Source organism: Ixodes scapularis, unplaced genomic scaffold (assembly GCF_016920785.2).
Source record: "Ixodes scapularis isolate PalLabHiFi unplaced genomic scaffold, ASM1692078v2 PGA_scaffold2__306_contigs__length_199485367, whole genome shotgun sequence".
Taxonomy (NCBI): domain Eukaryota; kingdom Metazoa; phylum Arthropoda; class Arachnida; order Ixodida; family Ixodidae; genus Ixodes; species Ixodes scapularis.
The window spans coordinates 75,444,829-75,461,776 of record NW_024609857.1 but is presented as its reverse complement, the minus strand read 5'-3'; the positions used below and the strand labels follow the sequence as shown (position 1 = coordinate 75,461,776).

Sequence of the window (16,948 nt, the reverse complement as noted above, 5' to 3'; positions counted from 1 at the left end):
TCGGTTCAGATAGAAGGAAACAAAACAGGTTCCAATAATAAAATTATGTCAAAATGCACTTCACAAAAATGAATATGTTCTAGTTCAGCTGCTACCAGAATACTAATAATTTGACGAGCATGAGTGAATGCATCTCGCGCTAATGTCTCTGGTCCGCGTGTATCGTCTGGAGGAAACGGCCTTGAACAGCGCCAAGTTGGTCATGGCTGGAGCAAAAGCAGCGGTATGGTCGTCATGGCTCACCAAGCGAAGACAGTTAGATATATATGATTAACTGATATGGCTAGAAACTATCGCGCTAGGCGCGCAGGCAGCTGGGGCTCACCAGTAGCTAATAAACTTGCCACGTGGTTTCTTTTATATATGTTCCGTAACGCTCCATACTGTGGTAATCTCAAAAGCATTGATAGGTATCGCCCAAGTCGCGAGCGATGCCTTTCGTTATGAGTCAGCATTAATTCACGCCGGTATCTGGGACGTCAGTCAAAGTGTGCATCTGTACTGCGCAGTTGGTTCGCCTTTTTACTTTCCCTGCCGGAGCATACATGAGCAAGAACGGACACTGAAAGCACTCAGCTAGCATGGACAGCCTCGATTCGGGCATGGATTCCAGCGATTCGAAACGCCATAACTGCACGGCATGTATTAACCCATGTTTCCCGCGGTTTTCGGCCTATTTAATATTGTATTGCCCGTAGGCGCACCCGTACAATGTGCGAGCAGCGCAATGCCCTCAAAGGCAGAATCCCCCCCTATGTGAGGAAGGATTTAAGACAAGTAAGGGCGCTTCCAAGGGCCGAGAGTCCTCAATGACCGTTGCACTTGTTGATATCGGTTGACACTACGGGGATTTACAGAACTAGACAGAATCAACGCGAAAATTCTAGCAAGCTGCACCTGAGATTAGGCGCTTTCATGAAGACATTTCATAAATGTAAAATTTATAAAAATGACCGATGGCACTAATGGTGCGACTAGTTCTTGTTTCGTTTTAAAGTTACGCTGCTTAATTTAAAACTGATCTATTCCTAAATAGTTGCCTCGCAGCCTACAAATAAGTCGCATTCATGTGCGTGCTCGGATCAGCGATTGTCTTTTGTGGAAACCCAGCTTTTTACCTGAACGAGGACGAGATTTCCGAGTCGATAAGATGCGAAATTGAGGCTCTCAAGGTTACGACTGTCAACGCAAGAACGCGGCGTTTGTGTGTATGCGGGGGTTGTGTTCAGCGAGGCGTCGACGCTCTCTGATGCGTGTTGTTGTCTACAGTTTTATTCTATTCTTTTGCGAAACGAGGAAAATTTAGGTAAAAGGGAAATGGCAAATTTGACGAAGGCGAACCTCGTCGAAGCGCTTCACCAGAGAGGCGTGTCAGTGCCATCCGGCTCGCCGAAGAAAGAACTCCTCGTGAAGTTGTACCGGCAGCACGTTTTAAACGACGGTCGCTTCACATCGGGCGACTATTCGAGCGACGAGGACGTGCGAGATACTTCCAAGGTAGGCCGCGGCACCACTGGCACGGACTCTGTTTTTAGTGGCCCATAGAAACAAACGTTGTAGCCCGCGGACTGCGAGCCACCCGGCCGCATAGCCTATAACGGTTTAGTTTTTCTTTTCTTCTCTCGCGTTGTGTTTGAAAGATAGTTGCATAACTCGTTTTCCGGCCTTTTCTTATATGTTGAATGCAGGAACACAACGACAGCTTCACGCTCCCGAAGGTGTCCGACAGCGTCGCGTCGCTTTCAGACGACGCCTTGTTTGCCAAGCTCCGCGACTTGGGCTTCCAGGCGGGCCCTGTTGTAGGTGAGGCCGTTTCCCGCCTTATTCCACCACCGTCGCCTTTGGAGTCCACAGTGCGGGATGAAGCAGTACTCGAATGCCGAGATCACGAGTTGGCAGTCGTCGCGCCGAGTTCGTTTTTAACATGTCGCATTCTTGCGTCACCACGTACGATGGACCGTAGGGAACGCTACGAACCATCCTAGCCAATCCAGTGCCGTGTGTCATGTGTGACCCCCCAAAAGAAAAACAATTTACGCAGTTTCTCTTTTTCAAAAGTTACAAGCGATTTTCAGAAACATTCATTGAGAAAATGAGGCCCGTCCCCGGAAGTCGATGCCCATTCATCCCACATGTTTGTGAACTTCATCGATTCACTATTTCTGAAAATTGCTTGTAACTTTCGAAGGAGATAACAATTCTCAAGCTTTGGCATCTGGTCTGGACTGCCAGCGTTATGTTTGGGCAGAGACTTGGCGTTCAACAATGCATAGTTTTTTTGTATTTTTTTTAGGCAAAAAAAAGCTGACCGAGCTAACTGCTGCTTGGTTCAGTTATGCCGGGCATCAATTCTCCCGATTACACGGATCCAGTTGTCCCCTGACGAATTTTCAAGGGGGTGCTTGATATCGATATTATTTAACTCAGAGAGAGTCTGGTTGCCAACAGAATACTGACTGTTCGTACCCACGAGGTGTGGCACCGTACAATTGGGTTGAATGCAGCAACACTAAACACACACACAAAGCACCGGTATAACAGTAAAAGAAAAAGGGAAGGGAGAGAGATGGTACGATTAGTAAGTGGGGAAGGAACACACAACATCCCTACAGAAATCCCTCGTAGTCGACTCGCCCCGTAGGACGCCGGCTGTCAGTGTTTCTGGCAGCGAGCATCACAACCACACTGCTCGGATCAGGAATGACTGCCGACGAAGCTGCATGCATGCGAACAGACTCTGCCACGCGGTGAAAATGTGATGATGAGGTGAATTACAGGGACAGCCGGGCTGTTTCGATGGGCTTGAACACAACGGCAGTTGAGTTTAACGCTCACAAATGTCGATGCAATCCGCAGTTTGGGTAAACTTGACAGTCGCTCATGATGTCTGCGAAAGCACTTGCTCTGTAAGAAGACCTCATAAAAGCAGATATGCTTGCCTCAAGTTAGTTTTTGGGGTGATTGCAAACTCGCTCTGTAACAAAAAATTGTTTGTGGAGGCTTATAATTATCCTGCAAATTTGTCATATCATCCAGATGCTCTTCGGTCTTCCTCAATATCGGGGAAACAAAGATGCCGTCAAAGTTTCTGTTAAAACTTCACAATGACTGTAGTACTACAGAAATTACATTCTCCCATGTTGCAGATGAGCCACAGATACTTGTATGCTCAAAGACTTCACAAGCCTGAATTTGCTGGATGCTGATGTAGATCGCTCCACAATACCATAGCGGCTTGTAGGGACTGCAGGCTGCGCTCCTTCACAGTAATATGATTCGGCGTTCTACAAGAAGTCAAATGCTGCTGGTTCCAGGAGAGGTCCTTTCGCGTCATTTTAATATTAAGCTGGTGCTTGTCGTCACTTCCGTGAGGTGGTTCGGACGCAGGATCAACCAATTTTTTTGCCATAAGGGGCTATTAATAAGCCTACTCTCTTCCTGAGTCCAAGGCTGCCTCATTGACTCCAGAATGAAGTGCCACAGCATGGGTCCAGAGCCGATAAGCTCAAATCCTGGCTGAGGTGCCCAAAATCGGATCGAGGCTTACTGCCGTGTCTTTGACCCGTAATGGAGATTTCGGTTGCACTCTTAGAATTTTCGGGTTGTTCGAATTAATCCTTTGTGGTTTAAGAAATAACCTGCCTTGCCCCAGATTTAGTTTCAGGGACTAAATCAGGGACATTGATGTCTACCTTGCATACAAGTTTCTGGTTTGTGGGGATTCTCTTGCCATTCTTCATATCTTGTGGATTTGTTCAGACCTTGAAGCTGAGCATCATTTTTACCGGAATACCATAAAATCCTGATAGCCCACCTAACATCAAGAGCAAATCGGGTGAAAATATGGAGTAGGCTAACTTGCGATGTACAATCAAGAAAAGTTTTAAAAATTGCTATTGTTAGGTTGTGTCCCTTTTTAAGCTTGTTATGGTGGCGAGAGGCAATGAAGCAAAAATGACTGTACTTCTCAGTCAGCCACGTTTGCTTATTTCCCGCCAAAGCTAACTAGCCGCATTTACGCCGAGGCCATCATTGATCCCAACACTGCTATTACTAGGAGGGGGCTGTCTTTCGGTGTTTAGGGGGGACACTACCCGGGAAAGTCGGCTTCTGTACCGCTTGCTTGATTTCAACCAAATTTGCAGTGGAAGTTTATATGAGTGGCAAGCCCATCCCTGCCAAATTTCATTGCCCTATGTCAATTCTGAAACTTGTTATGAGTGTTACAATATGTAAGTCAGTGTGTTCACTTAAAAAAAACTATTGTTTTAAAATAAAATAAAAAATTTTGATTTTTATGTGTAATATAGTCATAATAATACCCATAGCACATACCCAGCTAGTTATTTTGCTATATTGCATTGATTTTCATAAGTATAACTCCATAAGAATATTAAACTTTTTTTCACATCTGCACTTTTTTACAAATGTAGTTTTTTTTTAACATAAAAGAATGTTAAAGTAGAAAAACTAACCAACCAGGCGTGTTCCTCCCAAATTCTATCCCAGAAAACCACCTAAGAATAATTCTCTATTGTGTAATAGGAAAACAGTTGTTTTCCTAAAGTGAAATTTATGCCGAAAAGTGGAATGGAGAAAAACGCGTCCAAAGTGCTCCAACCCCTCCCTACCTTTTTTTTAGCATCGGTGGACTGAAAATAATTTATAAAAAATTAACTATGCAGTGTAAACTAATGAAACTTTCTGGGAATACTCTCTAGATGTTGGTGTTGGTGGATGTAAATATGCCATTTTTTCAAAAACATTTTTTTGCAAAAATTGTTTTTTCTGGGTAGTGTCACCCCTTAAAAAATATAGCAAATCGAGCCAAAAATAGGGGTGGGCTATCTTTTGGGGGTGGGGCATTTCTCAGGATTTTACGGTAGTTTTACCTCCAAATTGCAGTTCATCCTGCTCTTTTATGAGGAGAGCATCTTGTCTCATTTGACCATGTTCAAGTTTCTGTTACTAACACTGGTCTTGTACACCAGATCGAACCTTGCCTAGTTTTAAAGTTGGCATTTCGTAGCATCGCGAGCATAGTGGCTTGTTTTGTCCAATTGGTCCCAGTATGACCTTCATAGCTTTTGCGCCATGAAGCCCGCTTGCGTCATTTTCATCACGCTGATGTCGTCTGCAATGTGACATTGTGAATGGTCCAACAGGTAGCAGGATGCAGTGAGGTATCGGTATTCCTTCGTATCTTGTGGCAGAAATGTTGGGTGGTTTTTCGACATTTCTGCTGCTTCTGTTTTGCCACGCTTACTTTTCCTGGGAAGCCGGCGTTGTGAACTACAGGACTCCTATTTCCAGCCTCGACTCGGAGCCTGTACGAGAGGCAGCTTCAGCAGCTGCTTAACAACGGCAGCGTCCCGACCACTCCATCCGCCCCAACCGACCAGTTCGCTGCCGAGTTCTCTGCCACAGAGGAGGAGGAGGAAGAAGAGCCTCAAGTCATCCCCGAGGACAACTCTGACGAAGAGGACGGTGGTACGCCCCTGCAGAAGGGACCCACGACCTTCTCCTTTCTAAGGTACGGCATGACTTGCCGCACTCTGTTCTCCCATTGGCTCGGTCTTAAAGGGATACTAACGCAATGAAGGGTCGTCAAAAGGGATCCAAGGGATTAGTTTGACGGTTGAAATGCGTGGAAGAAGCGAGACCTGACCTTGCGCTTGCAGCCTTCGGATCATTTGTCATCGGAGCTAGCTTTGCTGGATTAGTCGAACACTTCTTTGGCGAGATTGTACTCGTGGCACCGCACGGGAAAGCGGGGAAGGGTAACTTGCCTCCGTTATCCGGGGTGGTCCGTGCCACGGGCTATATGTGTCTTGTTCTTTGTTTCTTCCATGCTCGGGAGTCGTGATTACAACAGTTTGCGCTAGATCTCGTGCGTTGCAGTTTGGAAAGTTGTTTGGCTGCTTGTGGAATGCTGTTGCTCCGAAAAGCTGCGTGCACTTGTGCTGCCATTGAGCACTGTCTGCGTCATTTCGAGTGCAAGAAGTGTGTTTGCTACTGGATATTCTGCCTCTACTTCGAGGTTACTTTGATTCTTAGAACGGAACATCCCGCCCTTTGGAAAACATATGGCACCGTAACGTGATACAATCTTTAAGAAGATCATGCAGCAGGCATCTGGTAAAAAGACAGTCCTTTAAAAGCTCCGATGCCTGTCAGCTTTAAGAAAGGGGCTTGTCGTAGCCGGTTGTGTCTTGCAGCCTAAGCTCTTTAGAGGCGCCGGGGACAGAATTTTAGATTTGTCCAAATAGAGCCAGGCCCTATTCTTTCTAAAAATCCAAACATATGAAAATAGTCGCATCCTTTCTGTTCGCCAATTTTTCCTGTGCTTTGGAGCCTAGAAATAGTCGGACTATAAGGGTGCGTTTGAAGTCGATACCATTTGGTTTGCTCATGCCAGAAAAACGACACAAGACTCGTCTGCGTGCCCCATTTGTGCAGTAACACACAATCCAAGGTCGACTCGCTTGTAGAGCGACTGCAAAAGTACCTTTTACCTCCCTTGTGCCCTCTGTCAATACATAAAGAAAAGACATTAATTTCAAATTGCACCTTTTATGCAGAGGTGGGTCTGACTGTGAACTGATATACCAGGCAAATACTTTCAGAAATTCCTACAAAATGTGAGAAAAAAGAACTTTTAAGGAACAAACTGCCAGCCGCAGCAGACATGAGGGGTTACAAGACACACTAATTGGCAGAATGCTCACCTAATATTTACTAATTAACTTTCTCATTTGCGAAAATAAATGTGGTTCTAATTAGAAACTTGCCGAGTGCCATAGAAAACTCCAATATCGGTCAATTTCAGGAAGACTTGTGGGAAGTGCAGAGGTGCGCTAAAGTTTCCCTCTCGTACAGCAGGCGGAAGGGTGGCAATGCAAAAACGCAGATGATTTTCTAATCAGTGTTTTCGCATTGCCAGGCTTTTGCCTACTGCACGAGTCGTAACTTCAGTGCACTCCTGCACTTCTCAGGAGCTTTGTCTTCCTAAAATTAACCGATTTAGAGGTTTTCGACGACTCTCAGCAAATTTCTAATTGGAACCACACATTTCTTTTCACTAAGTAGAAAGTTAATTAGGAGTAAATTTAGAGTAATTATTTTGGTAATTTGCTCATCTTTTGCAACCCCTGAAGTCTGCTGTGGCTGGCAGTTTGTTGCCGCCAAGAGTAAATTTTGTTTTCTCAACCACCCTATTTTTAGGGGATTTTTGAAAGTATATTGCCAGAAACACTGAGTTTGAGGGCAGTTTGGATGGCCCGGATGCAGGTCTTGACCCAACTCTGAAGACTCAAATTTTTGTTTGTGGCGGCTCCATGGCCCACTTAACATAGAGCAAACTTGGCTATAGTTGCCGAGTTGCCGACGAGGGGAGGACGGCGGGGAGGAGCTCCAGCTGTGCCGCCTCCAGCGCGAGACTCCCACCTTCGACAACACCCCAGCGTATTGGCAGCTCGAGTGCACGCACGCAACCAACGCACGAGGGAAGGCACGGGGCGCATGCCAACGGCCGGGCGTCCGGGCGTTCAAAAGACGCGCCCTGTCATCCTTGCTCCGCCTGCGACCATAGAACTCTGGTATTACGAATCGGTCGTCGATTGCCGCAACTGCAATGCCCGGAACACGTCTTTGACCGGCATTCTTTTACCGCGTCATCAAAAGTGGTTCCCCGATTTCCGCCTGCCGACGTCGTACGAGTGTCGCGTTGTCGCTGGCCGCGATCCCCGAGGTGTCGCAGCAGTGGCGGTGGATATGGCGGGCGCCCCTTCCGCTGCAGGTCACTGTCCAGCTTCACTGTCTACAGAAGCTTTGGCAGTCGGGAGTTGGGACTCCGCGAGGATGGCGGTGTGCGCATTCGCTGGTACTTTTCTTTTAACCCCAACCGCCGGAATCTCGACATCCGACGACACGACACGCCGGCTTCTACGACGTCGTTTGTTGCCCCTTCGGGACCACGTTGTATGTACGGGCGGGATAGGACACCGATTGCACGGGTCGAAGGCTTGCTGCAAGCACTGCACCGCAACTGGCGACGCCAAAGTAGCTCCCAGACCAACCTCTGTAGCGAATCTGAGCACAGCGGGGTTCGAATTCGTGTAATAACCCTATTGTCATGTCGTTATGTCGAAAAAGAAAGATTGTTTCCTTCCCTCCTCGCATCCGAACGCAGTGCCCAGAGTGTCCGCTTCAACCTGAGCAACAGCAACTCCCCCGTCGTGAACGAGGTCGTGCAGCCGAGTCGGCGTTCGTTCACCTACAGCACCCGCAGCAGCAGCCTTCCTCAGGCCGGTTCACCTGTCCAGATGACGCTGCGTTCCAGAGTGTGAGCTGGGCCGTTTCTTTCTCTTCCGTGCCTGGGGGGGGTGTCATTGTGGCGTTCTTGTGCTGCCTGCTTTAGGCTTGTCGAACGGAGGGAGCGAAATGGGGGACTGACTGCGGGCACTTAACTGCGAACGGGAACGAAATATTTGTGTGAAATATGCAAAATGGATGACTTGTACTTTCGTGAATAATACGAGCCAAAACGCCTGATCCAGTCTCTTTTTGCTTCTGTGGTCCCCACAAGCTCGTCTCTCAATTTCTCAAATAATATAGTCCCAAGTATGGGACCTTAACTAAGCATTCCCTTCCTAGTTCGGACCAGTGCTCTCTCAAGAACTGGCAGGTATGCCGAAGAAGCACAAAGGACCGTTTCAGCTCGTGTTGCCCATGATAGCACGCGCAACTGATAATCGTGGAGACGCGCGTGAAGATTCGAATGCAACTACCTCGTTTGCCTCGACTAGGATTATGTCCTATGTTCGGTGGATAATACCTTATTTTTTTCGAGTATGGGTCGACTCCTATGCCAGAGAACTCGTTGAGTTAATACAGAAATGTTCCAACATAGATGCTTTGAGCACGTCAGTCACCCAAGCCACCACCGGTTGGCGCACTCCCAGGGCCGCCATTTCCAGCCTGTGTTTTGGCCGGTGCCAGCACTCCGGTTACCTCGCTTGCGGGTGTTTCTGTGATGACAAGCGACCGCAGTGTGGGACTGGCTAGACATGCCCTGTAGTTGGTTGCAAAAACTCCCCAAATGCAGGGAGAAACAATACCGCGACGAGTAAAGTATGCCTATGCAGCGATGGATAAGTCTGCGATGATAGCCTTGCTGTGTCAACTCGACATTTGCAGAAGTCTCTTTTGGTTTCAGCTACCTTTACTTTTGGAAAGACGTAACAAATGTGATGAACTTGCATGGTCTCTGAAGTCTAGGCCGTACTCCTGTGTCGTCGACCCATTCATAGTCTGATTCTAACGTAATATAACACCTTGGCGGTGGCTGGTGAGGCATTGTACGCAGTGCTATATGTAGCGCAGCAGTGGGAAAGTAGAGGCCGTCACTGGCGGACAGTTCACGTGATGCCAAGATGGCGGCACCCATGCAAAGTTGCCTGAAAGCATCTATAGGTTGACCCTGATTTTTAAAGAAGTCTACAGGATCAGAATATGTAAACATGTATTTTCTAGGGTCCATACTTAACCTATAGTTTAAAGGGGCACTGACACCCCAGAGGTCTTATTTTTTGTTGTTGTCTAAAACAATGTAAGTTGTCATACACACACAAAAAGGTTTCCACACGTGCTCGCGCCTTTTTGTTTTTTGCGCCCTTCTCTCCCTCTTGTCACTTCCTCACTTTTTTTTATTTGTAATGTCAAACATTATGAAATTTATAAGCTTTGTAAGCGACATTTCCATAACATTTACTAACGGCATTTGTAAAACATATTTTTAATGCAATTGCGAATGCACTATGACCCTTTTCGAAATACCAAAAGTGGATTCCGGAGTGATGTCACCTCCTGGCTTTTTATCCTCCCTCGGAAAACATGGCGGCGCTTGGCACATGTAGCTTTGAGGATGATTGGGGAGTTGGGGAATCGAACGAATTTCTCTTTTTAGGTGCCCGACGACCTCTCAGACTTTGAAAAGGAAATCATATGACGGTTGAAACGACTAAGTTTGGTATCTGTGTACCATAGTTTCGGTTGCGACTCCACCGGGGCAGCCTTTCACGCAGAACTGGCGTGACGTGGCCCCTCACGTTGCTCACGAAAGTTCACTGCACGTTCTGTTAGACCTCACACTGTTTCAAAGAATTTGAGATCGCTGAAAGGGCCCTAAAAGAACTTCAAACTCGAAAGTGAAGCATCGTCTGCTTGCAGCAATAGGTGGCAAGCACGGAGAAGAGCGTTTGATCACGGGATGCGAGCGGACACGACACTTCGGGTTGGGATGGTTCGGAGGTGTCAGAGAAACTCGAGTAGCAGGACGACTCAATCTTTGACGTCACTGCACTGGCATGGATCATGTGGGAACTTCAGATTTGGCTTCAGGAAACTGTTTTTTTACTTCACAAATACCAAGTTCCCAAGTTCCGAATTTTGAGGGTATTGTTCAGGCATCGTCTTCAATCGTTTCGGATAATAAAAAAAAAAAAATTGTAGAGCTTTTTTATTTTACGTGAAGATGGAGGACCAGCGAAGCTGTTATTTTTACGTCTAAGACAATGCCTAGAGGATGACCTCAAGGACGACTTCTAGGACGACCTCGAGGAGGATGACGTCTAGGACGACCTTGAAAATGACGTCTAGTACGATGCCTAGAGGAACTTCTAAGACGACCTCTCGGATGACCTCAAGGACGACTTCTATGACGACCTTGAGGATGATCTCGAGGGTGACTTTTAGGACGACGACTAGGACACCGCCTAGAGGACGACGTCTCGGACGCCGCCTAGAGGACGACTTCAAGGATGACGCCTGGGACGACCTCAAGGACAACTTGCGGACGTCCTCGAGGATGATGCCTAGAGATAACAAGGGACCAGGACCTCACTATCTTGTAATGCCAAGAAAGGCTGACTCAGCTGCTTGCCCCTTATTTTTAATTTACTTTATTCATACTTGCCACGACCAATGGGGAGTTTTCTGTCAACATCTGCAGCCGAATTTTTTTTTTTTTTTTTTTTTTTCAGATCCTAGTGCATAACAGCTTCTCTGTAAAATGATTTTGACCGGTCGGTGCCCTTTTAAACTCTCTCGTCCGTTGCACCGACCATGCCGTTGTCTGTGCTTTAAGAGCGGTCAACTAGGGCCCTGTGCTACATGGACGGGGATGCCGTGTAGCATAGGGCCCTAGGAGTCTCTGCACCATGGCACTCGCGCTGCACCGCTGGCATCAGGCTTAACCACTTCGCACCGGCGTGCTCGGGGAAGTGGTTAAGACGGGAGTGTCTCGGTTAGCTCAGTGGGGTCAGGAATCGTGCTTGCTGTTATAGGTCAACTTCTATAGTCGCAATTATAAGTCAACAGCAAATTTTAAGCAAATGCTCGAAAAAGTGTTTGCCTAATTCAGATAGATAGGGCAATTGTTGCAACAAGCTGTAGCCCCTGCTTGCCTGATGCCACTGTGTTAGTTTTCTGCATAATTATAACCTAAATGAACTCTGGGTGCGAAACTGCATACCATAATATTCCGAGAGATGCCCCACCCCCCAAAAAGATAACCTGCCCCCTATTTTTGGCACAATGTGCTTTTTTTTTTTTTTCCTCCCAGAAACATTGAAATATAGTAAAACATATAAAATAGCGCAACAGAAACAAGGACAAGAAGTAAACAGCACCTGTCCTGTTTACTTCTTGTCCTTGTTTCTGTTGCGCTATTTTATATGTTTTACTAAGATGAACCAACTAGCCCAACAACGTACCTTACTGAAATATAGTATATTTCTAGTAATTGGGGGGCCCTGGCCAATGTGATTTCGGCAGAAATGGTGTTGCTTATCCACAGCGGGAGATGAGCGAACATTGCTGTCTGAAAACGACAGTCGTCTTTGGTTCATCGCCCCTCCCTGCAATTACAAGTTTCGCAGATCACAGAATCTAAAACTAGCATTTTTTTAACTTTTTTGATAGCACACCGAAAGTTAGTTCACTCCTTGTTTTCACCCGATTTGCTTTCGATTTTAGGTGGGCTATCTCTCGGGATATTACAGTACTCGTGGTGTGCAGCCATATTGTCTACTGTAGGGAAACATCCAAATCTGAGAAGTGTTCATAATGGGACTGTCGTTACCTCGGCATTTGGCAAACCTCTTGAAGCCGTCTTGCTGGGCTGACAGACCTGACGACTTCTCTATAATAATAAAACTGCTCATTTTACCAATGACAGTAGCTTCACTCGATATACCTGCACCTCCCGCATCGGTGCAGAAAAGTGTAGGGAAGTGTACTTCCAGTATCTGTATTGGGATACGAGCGGAAGTTCTTGCACTTTTAGATTTACAGATGTGTATTGAACTCTGACTTTTAGCGTTTTCGGACCTCTTCTATCTGTATTGCTGTACGCCAATTAGTGAAAGGCCAAGATATGCAATGTATTCCACGTCTTAACCTTGCGCGATGAATAAAAGTAAGTTGCAAATTTTTCTTATTCAGTCGCCATGTTGCATCACGCAATCATGTAACCGGTGGATCACGTGACACCTCTAATGATCGTGTGACTGTATCTCGCACAATCACGTCATCTCATTCGACATTGGGGCGACAAATGTTTTGGAGCAACATGAGTACATTACTGGTACATTGCAGCAGCAGCGACTCTAATCCGAGCCACTTGGCTTGCACAGGGTAGAGCACAACACTGCTGAGCAAGAGATCCGAGATTTGGTTCCTGCAAAAGACAATGTTTTTACAGTGAAGCTGTTATGGGCTAGGGTCTGGGGAAAAATGCGTCCTCACATGTCAACAGAAAATTCCCCATTGGTCATGGCAAGTAAGAATAAATAAAAGTAAAGGGGCAACCTGTGTGAGTCAGCCTTCCTTGGCATTATTAGATAATGAGATCCTGATCCCTTGTCACCTCTAGGCATCATCCTCGAGGTCGCCCTTGAAGTCGTCCGAGACGACGTCCTAGAAATCGTCTTGCACAACAGCAGGGAGGTCGTCCTCTAGGTCGTCCTAGACATCATCCTCAAGGTCGTCCTAGATGTCGTCCTCTAGGCATTGCACTTGAGGTTGTCCTAGATGTCGTCCTCTAAGAATCATGCTCGAGGTTCACGTGAAGCGAATGGGCTCTACAATTTTTTTTTATTTTTTAGGCATTGGGAGAACTTTTGCAAAACTTTTTTTAGTAACACTCCAGACAGCAAACCCAGCCCCTAAACACATTCTGCATTGAATGTTGTGTCAAAATTAAGGTGTGCGAAGACCAAAACTTTTGATTGCAAATGAAAGACAAGTACAGTAATACCTTGTTAACTCGAAGTCATAAAAACCGTGAAAAAATTCGAGGTAAGCGAAATTTCAAGATAAGCAAAGTACCAGAATTTTTACCTCTGATCGCGTTATGTTCTAAATAAAACTTCTAACAATCACGGCAACATCAACTGCACTGTTTGGGCTGCGCCATCATCACGATCAATCGAGTCACACGCCAAGGTCAGAGAATTCACAACCGACGACCGAATTGAACACTTGACCCTTGCTCGTATGGCGCCACGAGACTATCGAAACACTCGGAAAAAAATGGCGGACAAGCAACAAAGAGCACCAACACTCCAAACGAACGAGACACCTCTGCGAAACACGAGACTGATGAGACTACGACTGGACCGGGAAGGGAAACGGAAGAACCCAGAAGCAAAGAGAAAACGAAAGACAGAGCGGAACAAAACGCTGGAGGGAAAGGGGGCACAGAACGCCAGGCATCCTGGCTTGCCATTGGCTTGTGTAAGTGGGAATCGTTAAAAAAAAGACAAACATTTTTGAGTCACACATCTCTCCGCGTCTCCGTGCACCACCGCACTCAGGGTTATCTTATTTTACTTTTTTTTTTCTCGCTTCCGCTTTTTTTTTTTTTTAGCAGTTTTTGTTGTTTATTGCGGGTTTTTTTTGCGATTTTTGCCGACAACAGTTCGAGATATCCGAAGTCCGTCCTGAAAACCTTTGGAGATAAACAAGGACAAAATGCATCGTGCCTATGGGAGCTCATTCCATGACAAGGAAATTTTACGACTTATCCACTATTTCGAGATAGCCGTGTTCGAGTTATTGAGGTATTACTGTATAAAAATTTGATTACAATCGAATTGGAATATTTTTAAATAAAAGTTTTTTACATTTAATTTGCATTGATGCGTTTAAGAAATCAATTCCAGAAATTTACTTTAAAAACCATATCTGCATTAAAAGAAAAAAGAAAGGGCCTTGATAAAGAGTTGGGTAAAACCATAGCCTCCTCTATACTCGCAAAGTCTGGCAGTTCGATGACTGAGCCATAGAGTGCCCGGTCGCAGATTTGAAGCGCGAAAATCTGGTAGCATGGAGCATTTGTCGGGGAGTCTGGTATTCAGCGCACAGCTTTTGCAGCAGCGAGGACTCCAAACGTGGTTTTCAACCCGAGGAGAAAAGAAGGGGTAGCCCGTGAAACACAAGAAGCACGAGTGGACATTCCATCGCTCAGGACAAGTGGGTTTCGGCGTCTCGCCGCAGCGGGGCAGCCGTTGCATGCCTCGTGTCTCTCGCTCTACCTTTTCACTTTCGGCGGCCGCGTCTCGTGGCGATCTGCCAGGATTTGTCAGTATAGAGGAGGCTATGGTAAAACATACTAATGGGACTTGGCAAGTGAAGCAATGACTACATTATTTATTTGAAATACTAGTCGAAATGTTCTTTTAAGCTTAATATCTAATACAAGTCCTATTTGGATTCAAAGTATTGTATTAATGTTTCTACAATGTGGGGTTTGAAGCTTGCTTCAACTTTGCCACGGATTGGCCCGGTATTGCACTGTCTCCAGTAGAGAATCGCAGACGTTGAAAATTTTTTGAATATTTGAACACTTCAGATACTTGGAACACTAAAGGTATGTGCTGTGAATCGAATCGAACGTCAAACACTATTTACAAGTTATTCGAAGGTTTGAATATTTTGCACACCTCTCCTCCATTCACCCCTAAGGTGACTGTGTGGTGGGAGCTACGCATTTGCCAAACCAATCGACCGCCCCCCTTCATTACCTGACCACGCTCTCTGTGCATGGGTATGAACGAGACATAATGACTGGTCCAGTTAGGATGTAGCTTCCACTGCACTGTCAGCTTAGCGATTAATGGAATACTTAGAGCGTTTGAGTAATCTTTTTCCACTGCTGAAGCAAAGTGTGGCATTGAAGCTCGTAAATAAGCCTAAATTTCTTCTGTAGGGGAACACGTGGAGAGGACATGGCGGGCCACAGTGCGGCCACCACACCGGCTGTTGGCAAGCAGCGGCGCATGTCAATGGCAGTCAAGGTGCTCATCGTGCTGGCGGTGATCACCGTGAACGTGCTCATCTACGCTAACCTAGAATACTTCAAGGGCAGCGATTCCGCCATGCCGGTTCCGTCCGTCCTGGAAGACTGACCTCGTGCCTGTTTTGTTTTTTTTTTCCCTCAAAGGCTTGGTTTGCTGGCAAGCAGTGCGTGATCGGTCATCTGTCTAATTTGGGTGCAGACGGAAGACCACGGAGGAGACAATCCACCACTTTTGTAACAAGCCTTGCTTTTTTTTTTTTTTTTTTAGTTTAGGTTTGTTGTTTGTGGTTTTTACCTAAGGTGGCCCCTTCACCCGGTTTAGTTTAGGCAAACTGAGTAGCTGTGGCTGTTCCTTTAAGATGTAGATTTTTTTTCTTTTGTTTAATGTTGTTGACCTCTTTCGCTTTCTGTAGAATGTTGCCGCTGCCCACTTATGTCGCTCGCTTTAGCTACCTGGAACAGAAAAGTGTGCAATCATTTTTTAAGTAGTTTACCAGCACAGCTCAAAATCCTCATTAATTTTTTGTTAACTGAGGTTATTAGCGGCATCTTTTCGTTTCAAAGTTTTTTTGTCATTGCTACATCCTTGCATTATGAGCATGAATTTCTGAAGCTGGAACAGATTCAGAAGTTAATTTCCACAATGTAAGGGTGTGGTAACACAGGCCACCTAACAAGAGGAAAATTTGCGTGCTTTGGTGTTTTCTACTTCCTCGCATATCAGCCTCACTTTCCGATTGTCTCGCATGGAATAATTGAATAAAAATTAATTCTGTTTTTAGAAGTGGCGTCTCGTTTGTCAAGCGTTCATTGCCATGAAATTCTCGTCTGCTTTTCAAATACATGATTCGGACCTCAATCCTTAGTTTGTCAAGAGTACACCAAATCCTCAGTATACGTGAAAACAAGCCTGTAATTGAATATGGCATTGCCTCATTCATACAACCTTCTTGTATGGCTGTACCAAAGGAACTTTTGTATATGGACTGCCTGTTTTGTCTATTGGCTTGAAACTTGGAAGTTTCGTTACAAATATCATATTAGGACTTTTTTTTCTGCAATAATTTACTAGAAGGTATCCTTTGTGGGTGGGGAAATCCTAGGTGCTTTTCGTGTTCCTTGTTTTCTTTATGTAGAAGTCATTTATATCAATCGGGGCTTTGAATTCTAAAACTGTGTACGAGAAGAGTTCTGCGAGTGTGCAAGTGTTCCCCCCCTCCTCCCCTTTCTCCATCTCATTTTAAGAACATGCATCATACTTCAGAGGAAATCGTAACAGGTGAAAGAGCAGGCTTCAGGCTAGAGTGTGCCAGCACGCGAGAGGCGACGTTCAGGTGCCACACCGCTCAAGTGCCGGGGTTTGTTTCACCCCGAATCTGAGCGCGGCCAACACTACGAGTCGGTGAGACCAATTGACCAGTGTCCAAAGCACAAGGTCACCGCATTCGTCAGCTTTGCGTGTAATCACTAGCTAAACAAATGTGTGCAGTGAATGCTTCGTGCCTTTGCACTTTTAGTTGGCGTGTTCGAACCTTTGACTAAGCTCTTGCCCAAGTTGATTTGAAGTGTAGCTTGGCAGGGCTTTTT

At 45.9% G+C, this 16,948-nt stretch overlaps 1 protein-coding gene across 2 annotated transcripts; it reads left to right on the top strand.

Moving 5' to 3' along the window:
* The first annotated feature begins 438 nt into the window (after positions 1 to 438).
* On the top strand, positions 439 to 16,145 carry LOC115333082 (lamina-associated polypeptide 2, isoforms beta/delta/epsilon/gamma). Of its 2 annotated transcripts, none has more exons than XM_042291926.1 (5): positions 439 to 638; positions 1,689 to 1,803; positions 5,314 to 5,533; positions 8,192 to 8,344; positions 15,272 to 16,145. In XM_042291926.1, exons 1-5 carry the CDS (start codon positions 582 to 584, stop codon positions 15,468 to 15,470), a joined length of 744 nt encoding a protein of 247 aa, XP_042147860.1. In that variant the 5' UTR covers positions 439 to 581; the 3' UTR covers positions 15,471 to 16,145. The 2 variants fall into 2 exon arrangements, with proteins under 2 accessions (XP_042147860.1, XP_029851485.3); XM_029995625.4 differs by lacking the exon at positions 439 to 638 and adding an exon at positions 1,173 to 1,497.
* The last annotated feature ends 803 nt before the right edge of the window (positions 16,146 to 16,948 follow it).

Bases quoted from the DNA above. Each gene is read 5' to 3' on its own strand.
- LOC115333082 (XM_029995625.4), top strand. From the start codon at position 1,318: ATGGCAAATTTGACGAAGGCGAACCTCGTCGAAGCGCTTCACCAGAGA. The intron at 1,498-1,688 runs GTAGGCCGCGGC...TGTTGAATGCAG, and splicing joins ACGTGCGAGATACTTCCAAG to GAACACAACGACAGCTTCAC. The intron at 1,804-5,313 runs GTGAGGCCGTTT...TCCTATTTCCAG, and splicing joins CCAGGCGGGCCCTGTTGTAG to CCTCGACTCGGAGCCTGTAC.